Source organism: Oenanthe melanoleuca, chromosome 1A (assembly GCF_029582105.1).
Source record: "Oenanthe melanoleuca isolate GR-GAL-2019-014 chromosome 1A, OMel1.0, whole genome shotgun sequence".
NCBI lineage: Eukaryota > Metazoa > Chordata > Aves > Passeriformes > Muscicapidae > Oenanthe > Oenanthe melanoleuca.
The window spans coordinates 7,132,841-7,152,026 of record NC_079334.1 but is presented as its reverse complement, the minus strand read 5'-3'; the positions used below and the strand labels follow the sequence as shown (position 1 = coordinate 7,152,026).

General features: G+C 43.4%; 1 protein-coding gene across 2 annotated transcripts; it reads left to right on the top strand.

Annotated features, from left to right (window-relative positions):
- Positions 1 to 1,090: 1,090 nt before the first annotated feature.
- Positions 1,091 to 13,180, top strand: LDHB (lactate dehydrogenase B). 2 transcript variants are annotated; one of them, XM_056511963.1, is made up of 9 exons: positions 1,091 to 1,135; positions 2,724 to 2,881; positions 4,236 to 4,367; positions 7,153 to 7,270; positions 7,760 to 7,933; positions 9,653 to 9,826; positions 11,046 to 11,163; positions 12,000 to 12,123; positions 12,835 to 13,180. In XM_056511963.1, exons 3-9 carry the CDS (start codon positions 4,242 to 4,244, stop codon positions 13,000 to 13,002), a joined length of 1,002 nt encoding a protein of 333 aa, XP_056367938.1. In that variant the 5' UTR covers positions 1,091 to 1,135; positions 2,724 to 2,881; positions 4,236 to 4,241; the 3' UTR covers positions 13,003 to 13,180. The 2 variants fall into 2 exon arrangements, with proteins under 2 accessions (XP_056367938.1, XP_056367947.1); XM_056511972.1 differs by lacking the exons at positions 1,091 to 1,135; positions 2,724 to 2,881 and adding an exon at positions 3,107 to 3,396.
- Positions 13,181 to 19,186: the final 6,006 nt, after the last annotated feature.

The window sequence follows — 19,186 nt, the reverse complement described above, 5'->3', positions numbered from 1 at the left end:
TTAATTAAATGAGATCATCACATTTCACTCCTTTTGCACTATAGCCCCCAAGCTCATGGTGTGTTTATTAGGTTTGGGGTTTTTTTTATTAACTCCACTATAAAGCACTTAACTATTATGAGTGTGTTATCTGTTTACACTGTCTAATCTTTAAACAAAAATTAAACAGAAAGTCGGCTCGCTGCCAAAAATAAGGAACCGTTCCTTCAAACAAAACCAAGGAAAAAGAAGCTTGCAAAGCTTCTGCCCTCTTGCAAAGCTTATTGCCACTCCAATATAATTTTTCTCATTTTGTGATGTATTTTTCCTCCAAATGGCAAATCCAAGTGAAGAAGAACAGAATTAACATAGGTGGACCAGAATTTTAATTCAGCATCTGCCAGCATTGCGTGTGACAGCACTTAACAATTTCTTCCAGCAGATTAATTCAGTTGTCTGTATTTTGCAAAGCTGAACATCTAATTCTTTTCCCTCCATTACATCCATGCACAATAATGCTTAGATCATGTCCATCCTTAGGGCAAGGACCTGATCCACCAGGTCTACCACAGTGAAAGAGAATCTTTACGTTGTCATCCCATCCTGTGGTGTAATGGGTTCCTTCCCTTTCTGGGTTAAATTCTTCATGATTTAGGGCTACAGCCATCATCAGACCATGGCCCCCAGAACATCAGCATCTTGCTGTGTGAAACAGTCCCATGAATAGAGTTTTTCAACTGAGATCTCTCTTTCTTTTATCAGGTTTAAGGGTAGTTTTGGAAAAAAGAAACAGCAGGGAAATCCCATCCACTTTCATTTTGGGAGAGATGGAAGTATGGAAGTATGGAAGTAGTGAAGTATCTCAGACTTATCTAATGACACACTTTGTATGCAACCCAAAAGTTGAAAGTAATTAAAACGTATACACAAAACATGTTGTAACTGTATGAAGGTTACCGGACAAATTTATTTACACTGTGTCCCTTAACATTAGAGCTTGTTTTTCTAGAGAACATCACTGCATCAAAAATGCCTATGTTGCCAAACTGGAGCTGAACTTTGAAACTGTGACCTCTCACTAGGAGACTTTCCGTGTGACCCTGGGGAGATCTTTTCACCTCTCTGTGCCTCAATCCTCCATCATCTGGAACAATAAGTAAGTAAATAATAAAGAGAAGGAAGAGGGAATAAGCTTCTTTTTTCCACCCACTGTCTTGCTCCTACTTTATCTATTTAGATTGAAGGACTTCAGGGAGGAGATTAAATACCCTGTGTTTTTAGCACTGCATGCAAAATGATGCCTGATCTAAATGAGTGCACAGAAGAGCTGTTATAACCTGTGGTAAACAGCCCAGTCTGCCTTTTAAAGCTTTAATATCTTGAAAATAGGAATGTGGCATTTCCCTCTCTAATTCAAAACACTACTGTGATAATTGATTGTTGAAAGTCCCTAAGGAGAGAGAAGGATCCTGTCCAAAAAAGGCACAATGCACTGGTGAACGTTCCTCACAACAGGCACTGGCAGGACAAAGACCCTTGGTTATGGTTCAGGAATTAAAAAACTTTCCTCTGGTGCTTCCCTAATCTCTTCAGAATCTTTTTATCTCCCTTCCTCCCTATTTCCTTAAATTTCAGCTATGCATGTTCCTGTGGTGTTTATAGAAGATAGATTTTCTGACCCTTACATTTTATTGTGTAATTATTATTTACCTCCAGCTCCCATTGCAGCCTTAATTTCAAAGTCTTGAATTGATTTTCTTACAGCAAGCTGCTACCTAAAGTGTCATGTGGATGGCTTAACTCATTTCTGTCCCTGCAGGGGACCCTTTGCAACGTCAAACAATGTGAAGAAGCAAAGTAGGCCACAGTTAGAGAGTGATTTAAAGCCAGCATGGGTCTGTACTGATCTGCTGCCCAGAAAATCATGTTTCATCCTTTGCTCACCACCATGCTCACCACCCCTCTCATGCTCACACCATCATTTGTTTGGCTGATTGGTGAGCCACAGGGAATTAATGTTATTACAAAACCTGGCAAAATATCTGGCAAAAAAATAGAAAAAAAAAATCAATACAACTTTACACCAGCCAAACAACAGAATTTAAAAAAAAAAAAAAAAAAAAAAAAAAAAAAAAAAAGTAGCCATAGTAGTAGCCAGGCAGAGCTAGGCTCTCTGCCTAGTCCCATTTAACCCAGTGACTTATTTGGGAGGACTCTGGAATCTACTGTTCTGTTTTCCCTCTTGTGAGAGAGACTAAATCACGTGTGATGAGGAACCTAAAGCTTTCTGGTTTCTTCCCCACTGGAACTAATTGCATACCATTCAGTGTTTTCCTTCTGCTTTCTTCCTTTACAGCTAGAAAGATGTAATGTTACAGCACTAGATGAAAACACTGCTTGCTATTATTCCGTATTTTGCTTGCTTTGGTCCTGGAGGGATTCCAAGAAATCACTTCCTTCTCTGCTCAGCAGCGCTGGTGATCGTACACCCACATTTTCAGTCTGTGTGTTCCGTGGAAAACGAAAATATAATCTGACTCTTATTGCTACTTACAGTGCCGGATGTGCTTATTACTCTAACAAGGCGTTAAACTACATTGCCCCATATTGCCGTTTCTAAAGGATGCCCTACTGGGATATCGTGAAATAGAATGAGTGATGTGGGTCTGGCCGAAGCGAGGCAGAGGGAGGGGCGCGGTGGTGGTGGCTCTGCTCAGATTACATTCTTTGTTGGCCTGCCTCAGGTTACATCCCTTATTCCTGCCAAGGCATCGCTCTGTGCCTCCACGAGGGATTCGTCCAACCACCAAAAATCCAAGCGGAGTTAGCCTCAGGGCAAAAATCAGATACCCCTGACCGAGGAGATACCTCCAACTTGAGCAACTTCTCCCCGAAAGATCAGGTAATATGCTTTATATTTTTGCTGTATTTTAAGCTCGCTTGTAGCGATTATGGCCAAGCCTGTGGCTCTGTTAAACTCAGGGACCAACTGCCCCGTTGTCCCCTTGAAAGTAAACGACGCTCACGCTGCCGAGGCCACCAGCGTCCAGTGTCGCACGGCCACCGCTGGTCCCCGCGCACCCAGCAGGGACACGGCTCCAGAAACGGGCCGGCAGCGCGGCCCCTGCGCCACTGCGGGGCCGGGGCGGAGCAGCGGCATCCTTGAGGCTCCGTCCTTGGCGGGGATTGAGCGCGGCCGCCGCCTCCCCCCGGCCGCGCCGCCGGGCCCGCCCCTTCCGTTGCGGAGCGCTCATTGCCGGAGCCCCGCGCGCCGCGCTCCCCTCGCCGCTCCCGCGCTCCTTCTGTTGCGGAGCGCTCGTTGCCCGAACCCCGCGGCCCTTTCGTTGCGGAGGGCTCCTTGCCCGAGCCCCGCACACCGCGCTCCCCTCGCCGCTTCCGCGCTGCTCCCGCTGCCTGGTGCGTACACCCCGCTCCGGGACGGGGGATGCTGGATGGCCGCGCAGCCGGCCCGTCACTGCTCCCCCGGGCTGCTTGATCCCGCCGGGCTTCGGCCGCTGCTGTGAGCCGAGCATCCCTGCGTGGCCAGCGGGTCGTGCCTGGGGTGGCCGGAGCCGGAGTGCGGCACCCGAGCTTTGGGGTTTGGGGTGCCTGGAGCTGGGCTGTGGCTCCCGAGGGTTCAGATTGGGGTTTGGGGTGGCCGGAGCCGGGGTGCGGCCCCCGAGCTTTGGGGTTTGAGGTGGCCGGAGCCGGGGTGCGGCCCCCGAGCTTTGGGGTTTGGGGTGGCCGGAGCCGGGGTGCGGCCCCCGAGCTTTGGGGATTGGGGTGGCTGGGGCCGGGCTGTGGCTCCCGAGGGTTGAGGTTGGGGTTTGGCGTGGCCGGAGCCGGGCCGCCGCGGGCTTGGCGCAAGCCTCGGGGCCCGCGGAAAGGAGCCGCGGCAATCCCGGCCCGCTCCCTGCGGCCCGGCTGCTTGTGCAGTCCCGTCCGGGTGTCCTGGTGTGCCGAGAGGTGAATGAATGCCCAGGGCCCGGCAGTGCTGGTGGAATTTCCCCCTCCGGCGGGCGGCTCTGGGAGCACCATGAGCGGGGTGTGCGAATTCGCCCCCGTTCAGCCCCCCTGGCTGGGCACCTTGAGCTCCGTGGGTCGTGTGTGATGGGAAGGAGCCCTGCGAGCAAGGGCAGCGTGCCCGGAGCTGCCTTAGGCAGACCTGGCTGCGGCAGGTGACTTCTCCATTCAGGACATGCCTTTCAGCTCCCTCTGGCTCGGTCTGGTGCACATCTCTCCGTCTCTCCTCGCAGAACACCATGGCCACTGTCAAGGACAAGCTGATCAGCCCCGTCGCGGAAGGAGCCAAGGTTCCCAACAACAAGATCACGGTTGTGGGGGTTGGCCAGGTTGGGATGGCCGCTGCTATCAGCATCCTGGCAAAGGTACGGCTCAAGGACAGCGTGCTCTCCAAGCCCCCGTGCTGCCGTGCTCTGCACTGCCTGTCTTAGCAAAGGGTGGGACTTTGGGGAGGTTGGCACAGGAATGAATCATTAGCAGCTCGGGTAAGCAAGCAGTGACCTACAAGCCTGACCTCCACATTCAGCCTCTCCTTGTTCTCTCACCTTTCTGTCTGTGCTTAGCAGTAAATGTCTCTTTAGGCTTCCAGGCTTCTGGGAAAATATTTGTAGGAATGACTCTGCAGCCCCTGCCAAACTTCTCATTCTATTCTTAAATTTTTTATTCTTCCTCACGAGGCTAGAGTTTGCTTGGTGAGAGAGCTCTGTTGGGCAAAGAATGGGGACAGAGCAAAAACCTAGGTGAAATATAGGATAGGAATCAAAAGAGTTTGCTTTTTATTATTTTAAAGAATATGTGCCCTAGTAGCTGAAAATGCTGCTATCCCCTTTAGCAGCTTCTTGATTTCTCTTAAGCCCTTTTTCCTTGTTATATGACTTTGTTTTTTCCAGAGAGATGTTATTTTTAAATAACTAAAAACAGAGGGCTGGACTTGCAGGTTGTTATGACTTTTCCTGTTACTGGATTGTGGGATACTTTTGTCAAATCTCATGTTGCAGTCTTTGAGCAAAGTAAAGGCTTAATAATCAAGGAGGATGTTTTGTACTTTGCCCTTTGTTTTTAGAGAATATTGTGAATTGATTAAATTTGAAAAGATGGAAACTGCACACTTTTTTGTTTTTAAAAGAAGGCATCAACAGATATGCCCTGCCCCCTTGCAGGGGCAGATCTTAAATCAGGTAGCTCATAGATGAAAAATCTTGCTTGTACAAATAAATCAGATGTATTTAGTTTGTAGATAACCCTCCAGTGTATTACCCTGAGGATGCATGTTTAATTGTAAAAAAAAAGAGTAAGGCCTTTGACTTGCTGATATTCACCAGCCCTGTGAGCAAGGAAAAACTGACAGTAAGAACAGGCCACAGTGAAACTAAGTGTGAAACTGATACAAAAGTGCCAAATGGTTTTTAAAACAAATAAGTAAAAAAGAAATTGAATGGAAAAACAGTGGCAGTCCATTGTGGGTTTTTATATTTTTAAGCACATGGTTGCTTCTCATAATCTGAAATCAGTTGGTTTTGAAGTGCTGTAACCTGTGAGGGAGACAGTGATGTTACCACAGATTGAACCACAATTCAGCATTCATTTAATGCAGTTCTCTTAGCAGGATCTGACTGTGTTGTCAGATATCTAAGCAAAAAGTTTTACTGTTGATGAACAGTGTGCACCAAACCCAGAGCAAGAGCTGGTTTTAAATTCTTCAAGCATGGATGATGACATGGAGTTTATTTCAGTCAGGCTTCTGCTTTCACTGTCTCACAACTATAAGCTGCAGTGTAAAACGTTTCTATAATAAAACCATCTGGTTCTTGAAACTGAATCATAATAATGTAATAGAACCACGTGGGCTGAAAAAGATCTCTTATGATCATTAAGACCAACCATTAACCCAGCACTTTCAAGTCCAGCATGTCCCCAAGTGCCTCATCTTAACATTTTGTAAACAATCAAGGGATTGTGACCCAACAACTTCCCTGGGCAGCCTGTCTCTATGCCTGACCACCCTTCTGTGATGAATTTTTTCTTCCTATCCAATCTAAATCTCCCCTGGCACAGTGTGTATCCTGTCCCTGTTCCCTGGGAGCAGAGCCTGACCCTACCTGGCTGCCCCCTCCTGTCAAGGAGCTGTGCAGAGCCAGATGGTTCCCCCTGAGCCTCCTTTTCTCCAGGCTGAGCCCCTTTCCCAGCTCCCTCAGCCCCTCCTAGTGCTTCCCCAGCTCTGTTCCCTTCTCTGGACACACTCCAGCCCCTCAGTGACTTTGTAGTGAGGGAATGCAGGATTTGAGGTGTGGCCTCACCAGTGCCAAGCCCAGGGGGCAGTCACTGCTCAGGTCCTGCTGGCCACACTATTCCTGATGCAGCCAGAATGCCTTTGGCCTTTTTGGCCAGCTGGGCTGGCTTGTGTTCAGCCACTGCTGGCCAATATAATGTAGGTTTGACTTGTGCAAGATGCTTGGCTCTAATACTGATTTCAGTTTGTTGGTGTGGTATTAAATATAAAAATTTGCATGCCTGAAACTTCCATGTTGGTTATTTAGTCCCTGCTCAGGCACAAGTCATTGATGTTACCATACTGATTTAGAAATGGAACCTAAATCTGTTCTGCAACCTAAATACCACACAGTAGCTCCTGCAGAGAAAAATAGCTAAAGATCCTTTTCTTTTCAATTTCAGTGGTGAGAGAGTCTGTTCCCATTGTGTATTGTTGTGAAATTAATTGACTGGTGGTATGTTGAAAGAGAATAATTACTTGATAATTATATGGTGTGGTCTTTCAGATATTTAAATATTTAAAACAGGCCTATTTGCTGGATAGATTTAGAGGGTTTGCCACAACTCTGAAAGATGCAACTTTTTTCCAAAGGTAATAACTTAATTAAGAAGTGCTTTCCTAGGAAAGGGTTGGCTGTGCATTCAAACTCCCCACAATTCATACCTTTTTTGGAAAGTCTGAGTGAGTTTCATGAACCTGTGCTCTAGTAGCCTCTGACTTTGTGAGATGCATCAGAACACCAAGATAGTGCTGGTTTATTTAGAGAAGAGATGCTTTCAGATAGGTGAAATGTGTTACTTTAAAATGTATTTTAGCTCAGCTCTGGGTTAGCTTTAAAATGTGAACTGTTCATTGACTCCAAATATTGTTGTTTCCAGGATCTTTGTGATGAGCTTGCTCTGGTTGATGTAATGGAAGACAAACTAAAAGGAGAAATGATGGACTTGCAGCATGGGAGCGTGTTCCTTCACACTCACAAGATTGTGGCAGACAAAGGTGTGCCTCAGTCTCTTTGATTTAACACTGATACTCCGTGACTTTGCTTAATAGTGGAGAATTAGTTGTGCAGTCCTAAAAAACTCTTAGGATTTGGCATTGACAAAGGTCAAGTGTTGAGTTGGGGTGAGTTTAGATAACACTGTAATGGGAGTGGCTCTTAAGCTGGGCCCTCTCTTACATCTCTTTACACTATGGGGCTTCTTTATTAAAATTGATTTTAGTGAAACTGTATGTAGAGGAAATAGTTTTATTTGCATAGTGGAAATAAGAGTCAGGATGGTTAAATGTACTCTCAACACCTATATATTGATATATCAGGTCAGTGTTATGAGATGGTGCTGGCTTTTCAAACTGATGTCTCAAGGTTTTGGGTTTGGATGCAATGCATAGTGCAGAAGCTGTAATGCCTGTATTAACACAATGCTACTGGAATTAGTGGAATTGTTTTAAACACACTCTGTATCTTCTCCCCTGTGCTCTGGTTAGACTATGCTGTCACTGCCAACTCCAAGATTGTGGTGGTGACTGCAGGAGTGCGTCAGCAGGAGGGGGAGAGTCGGCTCAACCTGGTGCAGAGGAATGTCAATGTCTTCAAATTCATCGTGCCTCAGATTGTCAAGTACAGCCCCAACTGCATCATCCTGGTGGTTTCCAACCCAGGTAAGGCAGTCTTTTCCTAAATACTTACAGATTTGCTTTGACAAGATAGAACAGTTCTCAGAAAATCTCTTCAAATACAAATTGTTGAAACTTAATAGCTTGTTGTGGACATCTGAGAATACAGACAAATACTCTGTACTTTGTGATGCTGTCTTTATTCAGAACTTGTCTTGGTGTCTGTATTTTAAAATAATGCTTTAGGTCTTTGTATACTTTAGCTTAAGCAGTAGGAAGTTTAAGTTTTTTGTCTGTAGTGGTTAGCTTTTATGTCTGGATAGGATAGGGCTGTTTCTCAGCATGAAGAACTTGTCCTATAGTCGTGGTTATATTTTCAGGAAAAATAATTTGCATACTGAAGCCTATGGTGAAACAAGGGCTGACTGTACTTCACAGTTCAGTTAAAACAGAAAAAGAATTAATTATGCATACTTGTGTTCACTTGCTAATATCTCATTGCACTGAGACAGCTTGGATATTTGAATGTCTAAAGGTAACTGTGAATGTTCTGATGTGCTTTGGAGGGTGTCCCTGTAGGGTTGTCTTTGCTTAATTCAGCATCTAAAGAGCATTGTGATTGAAGTGGCACTGGTTTTAAAGATAACCTGGCAGAGTGGAACCAGTGCATGCTGTGTTGGGGGTTGAGTAATTAGCTGGTGTACAATTAGCCAGTGTTCTGAGCAGTACAGGAACTTGAAGCAGTTTTAAGCACTTACCTGAAAACCAAACTGATACAAAGATCAGGCTGTTCTTGTTCTAGCAAGGCTAAATTAAAGCTGTTGAATCCTCTCCAGCAGAGTGACTGCAGGAGGAGAATTGCATGTTGCTTTTCCAGAATGATTTTTATAATGCTATGTTTTCTCAGTTTCGTCCACTAGTCTTATATAGTGAAGGTTTTTGTGAGCCCATGAAAAGGGACTTTGAGGATGTAACCTTGATGCCCTTCCCTGCCCCAGCTAAAGCTGTAAGGGGGCTTGCCACTTGAGAGGTATGAACTGTGCTTTGGTGCTTGAGCAGAGCAAATGATGCATTTTAGATCTGTGTACACAAATGTGTTCCCTCCTGAGAACTGCCTGGCTCCTCAGAGTTGGAGTCTATTCCTGCAGCCTGGTTATTGCTGTTGCTTTGAGCTATGGATTAGAGTTTTTTCTGTCTGCTCACATCCTTCTCTCTGCCCTACCTAGCTTTGGGTTTTTTCCTAAAACTGTATTTTTAGAAACACACGCAGCTAAAGCACATTGCTCATCTGGCCTTTCATGCTGCAGAAGTGGTAGATGCAGAAAATGTTTAGTGCACAAATCAAGAAATTAAACTGAAGGAATTAGAAACTACAAAGAGTATGTAATTATCAGATTCTTGATTGTAAATTATTTAACCTGTTGTGATGGTGAACTGGAAGGGAGCATTTTTCAGGAAATTGCTGGAATGTTTCAGCCACATGAGATCAGTCCCAGTTCTGAATGCCCTAGGGTTTTAACTGTGACCAAAAAAAGTGTGTCCAACTTTAGATGGTAGGAATACAATCTCTAAAGACCTTTCTTGAATTTTCTTAGGACTGCATCCATTTTAATCCCCCAAACAGTCAGATCCAGAAGTCCTTGACCAGTGAGCACAACTGTGTTTTGAGTCCTCCTGATTGCCCTGCTACACTTAGTAAGGCAATTGTTGGAGCATTCTTGGTGTGAGTGGAGTTTCATTGGCCATGCATGCTTTTCCTTTCAGTGGATATATTAACCTATGTCACATGGAAGCTGAGTGGGCTGCCAAAACACCGTGTGATTGGAAGTGGCTGCAATCTGGACACGGCCAGATTCCGTTACCTGATGGCTGAGAGACTTGGGATCCATCCAAGCAGCTGCCATGGCTGGATCTTGGGAGAGCACGGTGATTCCAGTGGTAAGGAGCAGCTCTGACCTCCTTGGGAATGAGCAATACCATATCAGAGGTTGACACCTGAGGTTGTTACAGGATTCTGAAGGAGCAGCTGCAGTTGAGCTTGAGTAATTACAACTTTGCTGTATTTTTATGAAGGGTTGAGAGAAGTCCAGGAAATCTACCCACACCTATTTAATAAATGCGATTGTGGCTGTATGATTAAAGTCTGAACTGAAAAGAAAGGCCAGTTTTGTGAGGTTGTGTTGTGAAGGCTACAGCTTGCTCCTTCTCTTTATCCTCAGTTTTTGGAGTACCAATCCATAGCCTGTAGCACAGTTCTCTGAAAGCACTTGGTAGGTCAATAGCAGATCTTGTTATTCTAGCAGTCCAGATTCAGCCTAACAAAATCATCCCTTACCTCATTTTGTGACTTTTCTCCTTGCTATTAAAGTTTTAAAATGTGAAATCAGGGAAGTTAATCTGTCCTAATTCAGTTCATGTATTCCAAATCTGAAATGCTGCAGCAGAATGTTTATGTATATTGTTACTGCTTTATATTTTTGTGCTGTCTATTTCTAAGGGAGCTACCTCTTCGTTGTCCCATTGCATTTGATCAAAGTACAGTGTCAGATCAGTGCAGCAGTTATTGTAGCCATCCCTACACCAATGAAAGCAGAGTTTGGCTGAGCACTTGCAGAGCTTATTCTATCTTTGTCACAGCTGCTTTTGCTTTGAAGTAACTCCAAATTCCTGCTTCCTTCCCAGAAACAGAGACCGAGCCTACCTCTGAGCTGCCAGGATGTAGGGAGAGGTGCAAATTCATGTCTTGATATTCTTAGTTTGCCTATTGCTAACCTCTTATTTGTGTAAATAAGAATAGACTTCCTGAAGGCTAATCTTAATACTGATTAGTGTAGTTGCAAATGCTGCAGTTTTGAGTAAAATCAGTTCTAAAAGGCTGGGTAGCTAAAATATGCCTTTTTACTAGAATTTGATGGTTTTGACTTCAGAAACTTCCAGGGTCTGAAAGTTCTGCTGTCACATGTTACAAGTGACTTGTAAAAGTGCCAGTACTAAAACAGTCTCATGTTTGACAGATTTAACTGTAGCTAAATAAAAACTCAAAACCTGCCTCAACCATTGCTGTGATTGTGACTGCTCCAACTTTTTTTCCAATTATTTTAGTTAGGAAAGGTGGAAGGGGGAGTTGCCAAGTGCTGATGTCCTGCCTCTGTTGCAGTGGCTGTTTGGAGTGGAGTGAATGTGGCAGGGGTTTCCCTCCAGGAGCTGAACCCTGACTTGGGAACTGACAAAGATCCTGAGAACTGGAAAGAGATCCACAAGCAAGTGGTTGCAAGGTATGATGACCTGAGGGATAATATGGATGGATGCCACGCTGACAACAGTTTGTCTGCACTTTACCTCTGTTCTGGTGCAGCTTTGGTGCCCTCTTAAGTAGAGAGTTGCTTGAGTGAGTGGGACTGCTTCTTTAAACACAGAAATGCAGGATTTCAGCTGGTAATATTTGTTATCCTGCAGGGAGACAAGTTACTGCATAACAAACCCACTCAAGTGCTGGAGCACCTAGAGCTGTGGGTGCTTGTTTTCCCACATGGAGCTTCTTCAGTGGGTAACTTTGCTCAAAGGGCACAAGCCCAGGAAGAGGTAGCGTGTTTCTGTGAGCAGAGTGTTGGAATTGGGGAAAATTCTGTTCATGGATGCAGGAGAGTTTGTGTAGAGCTGACTACATGTTGCTAAGTCTTGTGAAATGAGTATACACTCCCTGGGGTAAAGTGTGTGCAGATGTTGGCTAAAAACCTCAGGATGTAGTGGTGCTATGACTATAAATGTTTGCCTATTCCATTGTGCCCCCTACTGAAACAGAGAACTTGTCAGTTATAGGTGTGGTTTTCTACTTAACACTAGCATCTCTTCCTAGATGGAGCTCATTTTGTTTTCAGCTAAACCTGTAAGAACAACAGGGTTCTTCATTATATATGGAGGTTAATGTAGATTTTATAGTTCATCCTCTGATGTTGAAACACATAACTTGGACATTTTAATTCCAAAACTTAGTGTGTTTCAGGAGTTTGAAAATTTTTAAATGGCTAACATTCACTGGTTTTAAGGCTTGTAATTTGCAGTGACTTGCTTGAAGACATCTTAATGAAGTTGTATTTCAATGTTTCCTTAGTGCCTACGAGGTGATCAAACTAAAGGGATACACAAACTGGGCTATTGGCTTTAGTGTGGCTGACCTCTGTGAGACTATCCTGAAGAACCTGAACCGAGTTCATTCAGTTGCTACTCTGGTAAAGGTAAGAACTGGGGGCTAATTGGACACTCTGGCTCATTTTATTGTTCTGGACAAGCTAAATAGCCTCAATTAGCAAGGTGCTGAATGAAGGCAGCTTTGTAAATTACTGCTTTGAATTTCTAATGGCAGCTTACTATTGCTGTTTCTTCTAAGCTGACCTCTTAGCCTGCTCCTCTCACAAGTATGGAGCTGAAAATAAAGTTCTCAGTGCAGAACTACCCTCATGTGAAGCTTTGCCATGTATGGCATATGCAGATTCCTTGAAAGGAAGTTTAATTGTAAAAGTGGAAGACTTATTGAAGGCCCAGCTGTGACAGCTGGAACCACTGTCCTTTTATAGCTGGTGTAACTGGCTGCATGTGGTCTGTACCAGCTCCACAACCGCTGCTGCAGCAGGGCTCTGAGCAGGGGGAGCTGCTCCCTCTGTTGGCCTGTCCTAATCCTGTGTCTGAATCTTTCAGCTCCCTGCTGTACTGAACTAAAAGTAAGGGAGAGATTTAAAGGTGGGGTTTCTGCCATCAGCTGTTTGGTATTGCCAGGCATTTGGTCCAAAACAGCTCTATACTATTTATTTTCCTGAGTACATCGTGGCTGAAATTTTTCTGCAGGTTGTAAAAAGATGGTTTTTGAGCTCTGCTCTGAAGAGGTTCCTTACAACATAAACCACAGATGTGTGGTGACAGGCCTGTCTGATCTTTTTTGTTTGTGACAGGGCATGTATGGCATTGAGAATGAAGTCTTCTTGAGCCTTCCTTCTGTCCTAAGTGCCTCTGGCCTGACGAGTGTTATCAACCAAAAGCTGAAGGACGACGAGGTGACCCAGCTGAGGAAGAGCGCGGACACGCTGTGGAACGTCCAGAAGGATCTCAAGGATCTGTAACTCAGGAATGTTAGTTTCCAACAATAGAAAAACAGCATGTTGTTTGCAGATGTGGGCTCTACTCACCATATATCTCAAAGGTTAACATGGAATGTTCTTCCTGACTTTGGTCCATGGTAGCTAAACTTACGCTTGCTGTAACGCACAAACCTTACAAATAAAGCAATTTTCAGGCGTCTTTGGTTGTCCTAGTGACTCTTTCTCAGTATGTCAATTACCTGCCTTACCCTGGCATTCTCCTTTAGTGTTTGCCACAGCCTGCATGGAAGTGTAGACTTGATGTGTCTTTCTAAAAGGTTCGAAACAAAGTTGCAAGAGTGAATTGGGGGGATTTCACTAACACCACCTTCATGTGAGGCTTTTCTCGGTCCAGACCTCTTTCTGATTGAAAGCTTCATAGTTTTACTGATGGGTAGAGGAAATGGAAAGAGCACTTGGCTCTGTGCCACTAGCCAAAAATATGCCAACAATAAGTTTCTGTATGCCTTAGAGTCCCATAGATCTCTCTTCTGGATTGAATTCTTTGCTTGTTAATGGTGTCTAGTTCTTATAATTCAAAAATAATTTTCTATTTGATTATCCAAAATTCAAGGTTTTTTCTGGACTTAGACTGGAATGTTGTGGTATTGGTCTTGTTTATTAAACAAGCCAAGTCGGGTCTTAAATCTCTGAATTTCAGCATGATTGTTGTCTTTATATACTTGGAGGGGGAGCAGAATAAAAAAAAAGCTAAAGTTTATTTCTTAATCATTTACCATTATGGAGTAAATATTAACCATAAAAAAGAACTGCTCAACCTAAATGTCAGGGGACAGATAGCATCAAATCCATCTGTCTTGTAGAGACTGTAAGTTTTGGTTTGTAACAAATGGTCTGAGACTATGCTGGAGCAATTTACAGCTCTTTTCTATCTGCATTAAAATGCTTTGGATATTGGACTAAAACACTTTCATAAGTAGGTAGCTTAATTTTTGTCGCTCCTTTTGAAAGGAAAGATCATGCAAGTGTTGTTATATTGCAGGTTAAATTCTGTGATTGAGTAAGGATCATGTACTTCCTGAAATATGCATGGGATGCTGCTGACAGCATTATTTACAAAGGGTATCCTAGGGAGACCTTGGGAGATGTTTTATTCTTAGTTACAGGCTAAATTCCAGACTTCTTTGCCAATAGGAGGGAGAAAATTACATTCTGTTTTCCTAGCTTGGTGTGGAGATCTTACTGGAAGGCTTTCCACAACTAGATGGATTAAAGCTGGATTTAGGAGGCAAATGGCACAAGGTGCTGCTCTTTCCAGGACACACCCATTAGGAAAATTCACCTGAGTGCTTTTAGTACAGGAACCTTGTACCGTTCCTTCCTGGCTTTGTTCTTATGCTCAGTCAATGAAGTAATTCACAGTTGTGTTGTGGGACCTTATCTTGCAGGATTCTTGAGTGATGTGCATGAAGAGGCATCAGCTGTCTCAGGGTACAGGGAGTGGGCCCTTTCTCCTCTGGTGGTGTTATATATTGATTTTTGAAGGTCTGGCTACAGTAAACAGGATTTCTCACTGATTGCATCCTCACCCACTAAAATGTAGGGTCAGACCTTGTTCTGTGGTTGGCAAACTGAGACCCAAAGGTACATTTTGAACATACATGGCCCTGGTGTTTGAGCTGAGGGGTTCTGTCACTTGCTGTCAGCTATTTCAAACCCCTGCAGGTCTATAGGGGAGGTTTTTTTGTTAGTGATCCCAGACTTAACAAGATCTTTAGTTCCCAGACATTAGGCAAGCAGAGAACTCAGTGACAAAAACCTGTTCTGTTTAAACATTAAGTGCATACAGGTGAAGGAGGGAACTGAAGGAATGAAGAAAAAATTGGTTTGTGTGGTGAGAACTTTTCTTGCACATCAGCAACCTCATTGTACTACCCTTTTTATCTTTCTACTTTCCTTTTTTCCAACTTCTGCTTTTGGGGATGACACATCATGAAGGAAAATTCTAAAAAAGTTAGGCAGCAGTGAGTAGGCATCCTGGATGTTATGAAGGATTAGTTCAAATGGTTAAATAGGAATGAGTATCCCAGGTTAGTGGATTTTGAGCTGTTATAAATAGGCCCTTCAGCTATTACTTTCTTCCACTGATGTTTGTAAGCCCCATGCAAGTACATCAATGATACTGTGATTTTACACACACAATCTTTTATCTTCATTGCAGCTGCATGGCTGTGGAGTGGCTTCCCTGTGTGTTTATACAATACCACCCTATCACCTCCTGTTACTTGGAGTCTATCCACAATTTAATATCAACCATATAAATTCCTAAATAACAATATTGCTATAGGACATCTGTGGGTTTTTATCCAAATATAATGAGCTCGTGTTTATCTTCTGTATGCTTTGTTTGTCTAGGCCATTGATACACAAACTTTGTTTTATCCCAAGAAAGGCAGTACAGGTTTTTAGCCACATTCCTATGGCTATGACCAGAGGTTCCTTGGTCCAACAGAGAACACTGTGGTGCTGTTGGACAGAGTAGTGCAGCCAGCAAGAAGGAACACTTCAAAACACTTCAGGAAACTGAGGACAACCTCTTATGCTCACAGGGTAAGATCAGTAATGTTATTTTAATTGCTACAAGGCTTTGGACCTCTTGCATTTGCAGGCACACAAGTACTGGCTGTAGAGCAGAAAGTCTGATTACCCTGCAAATGTGTGTGTTGACAGACAACAGGCACAAGGGATTTTACTGATTTTTAGTTAAATCATGTATTGTTTTTTTATTAGTCAAAGGATAAAATTGGGGTAGGGAATTGCATGCATGTTTAAACACTGAGACAGTGTTAAAAAGAAAACAGCTGCAGAGGGATGAGAATGTTTTATAAGTGTATTTTGAAGACTTGTAGTGCTTATGTGACTTTCATACCATCTAACTTAGAACTGTGGTTTATGGTAAATAGGTGACTTTAGTTGCTTACTGAGTTCCTGTTATCTTGTATTTACACACCTCATGTTAGCCTTGTCCTGCAAAGAAATACTATTTCCCCTGATTTACAGGTATAAGTCAGAACAATTAAGCCACAAACTCTCAGTGGAATGTGATGCTGAGGTCCTTGATGTCAGTGTGATGAGTAGCCCAAAACATTTAGGAGTCAGATCCTTACATTGTGCTTCTGTCACAATGTCTAATTTTGGGCATTTCTTCCTTCTATAAACAACTCTCCCTTAATGCATGTGTGTGAATCCAGCCTTATGCAAGGCAAAACTTCCAAAGAAACTTTCAGACTACAGTAGCCAGGGCCTTCCTAAAATCAAAACCAGTGCCTGTGGTGTGGTACATTTTTATAAATTTCTCCTGAGAGACCATTGCTGTGTGAGTTGTTATTCTGTGCCAGCAAGGGAGTTGTGCAAATCATTAACTTTGAATGGTCTGTTGGAGAGGTCAGGCTCAGGAGGGCTGGATTTGCTCAGTGTCTGAAATGAATAATTTACCTGCAACAAGGACCAGGCAGTGGCTACACAAAGTAAAATTTCTGAGTAAATACCTTCTTCTTTATGATCTTCTCTTTAATAGCTCTTCAACGTTGTTTAGGTGTGTTTACACATTCAATACCTGAGGTAAAAAATCCAGAAAATCTGTCAAAAGAGCATGAAGGTGGATTCCTACCAACACCAATTTCTGGAAGGGAATTTTAATAATTTTTGCTCTGTGACATATGCTAAATGAATATATAAAGGGAAGTAAAAGAAACCCATTTTGTTTGAGATACATCCTTCTCTATGATGCTAATTCTGTATTTTGGGCAATAAGACAGAAACGCAATGATTTCCAAAGTCTCTGTTCACTCAGCAGCCTCCAGCAGTAGTAGATTCTGGAATACTCTCCCAGTATCACTGGGAATCAGTCTAAGAACCACATCAAACTTAATTTTCCTAGCCACAGTAGTGGAGTCCCTGATAATCTGACTGAAGATCAGTCTAGAAGAGTATTTGCCTAATTTCTGTTAATTTTTCTGAGTTTGTTTTTCCCATAGCAAATTGCTGTGCAGAAGGAAATAATTTTAACATTACTTCTGTACTGGTTTGATTCTGTGCACTGCAGGGTTTTGTTTGGTTGGTTGGGTTTTTTAAAGATAAAAGAAGAATAAGTAGAAACATCTTATTTTGGTATACTTCAAGGGCATTCAGGTCAGTAGAGTGGCTCTCAAGGAGGCAGAAAAGAAGATGACACTGACCTTAGCTTTAGTGCCTTTATTGCACAGAGTAGGGTTGATGCTTAAATGGTTTGTTGAATGGGGTTAAATTTCAGTATGTTAAGTTTTAATTTGAAGGGTTGTCATGGCATAACCTGTTTTTTGTAAAGTCCTCACTATCCTTTCATTTCTGAATGAATGGAAATGCCTGTTTGAGCTGCACCTCTGTTTGCAGCACAGTCTTTCAAAGCACAGAAACCCTGGTTTGCAGCCAGAGGGATGAAATGATGCAGTGGCCACTTGTTGCCAGCCCTAACAACAATTCCTATAAGGTCACTCAAGATAATAGATGTAATAAGAATTCATACCTAGTCTGAGCCTTTTTTTCCTGAACATGGCACCAAACAGTAGAAAAGAGGCAAAACAGTGTATTAGTCTTGCATTTTATTTTTCAAGTTACAGCCATATCAGACATCACACAGAAAATCTTGGTGTCTCTCAGGAATTGTTTGCATGTGCCTGTGCATTTATTTTCCAGTAGAATTAGTGGGATTTTTTTAGTCTCTGATGCCTAGTGCCTGCCTGGAATACAGACAGGGACACTGCTCCCTCTCCAAGAATGTGAGCTGTATGTCCTTCCTTTCTTTGGACATCACTTCAGGTGCCTGGGGTGAGGTAACTTCAGAAGGGAACATTCCTAAATCTCTGCTTACATGGGAAAATGGCATGCATGAATTGTAGCACAGATTATGCACTGAGCAGTCCTGTCCCTCAGAAGGATACCTGCTCATCACAGCATTTATTTTAAACTTTAAATAGGGTGGTGACATTCTGATGCTTATCCAAGTTTCACGATCCAACTTAGAGGCCAAGCTACTCTGGCATAATTTCCTAAAGCCAAGTCCAAAAAGATTAACCTTAAACTTGCCCATGGCAAGCTGGTATTTGCAGGGTGGCTCTTATTGTCACTCCTGGATGAAACAGCAGAGGCCAAAATACCCTGCAGAGCTGGGAATGTCAGCCTCTCAGACCAGTTGATAGGAATGTCTTTGGTTTGGTGTGTCCTGGAGTCCATGCACTCCCAAATTCCTAATTTGGTACAAAACATACCAGGTGTCACTGAGAAAAATCCATTGTGTCCCATCAAATGTTTTGTAGCCCTCTCTGCTTCCTGGCTATTTCACATTATTATTGTACGTGCCTGTCCTCTAACTGGAAGGAAAATTCTCCACTTGTGAGAGATTTGGAGCATTTTTTGGCTTTGCACAGACAGGGCAGGAGCAAAGGCCATCTCTTCTCAGCTGGAATGAGGTGAACTTGCTGCCAGGCAGGCAATGAGGGCTGTCCCTAGAGCACTTCTGGGCTCCTCCCTGATCTTCCCTGAATTCAGCTATGACAAAAGTTCTCCAATGAGAGGGACACTGGAGAACTCGTGAACACCATCAGTGCCACCTACTGTTGTGTGTCACAAGTACAGTGTGTGTGCATCAGTGACTGCTACAAACCCCTGTCCTTTCCTTCTCTCAAATTTGGCTCAATGTCTGCAAGCATTTTTAACATCCACATCTGATTTTTTTTTCCCCACAGTTAATTTTGGCAAACCTGGAAACCACAGTTCTGCTCAGAGCAAGCCAGTCCTAGACAATTATCTCCTCTTAAACTGCCACACATGGAGAGTGTTTCTTCCCCTACAGGCACCTTCTCACTGGCAGCCAGGGAGATTGAAGTTGATATTCCAAGAAGAAAAGGTTGTCCAGAGTGATTCTGGTGGAAGGACTGTGGTAAGAAGGCAACATCCACAACTCACTTCTTGGGGTGATAATACTGAGTTAGTTTTTGCAGAAAACTTTGCTCTACCCAAATAGGAGTTGGATCAAAGTGTGCAGACAAGACAACATCATAGAGGTAACAGTTTCAAAATGAGATTTAGGCAGAGCAGAATGCACAGCATCATCTCTGCATGGCTCTCTCCAGAGAACTCTAGGAAATCTGAGGAAAACAATACCCAC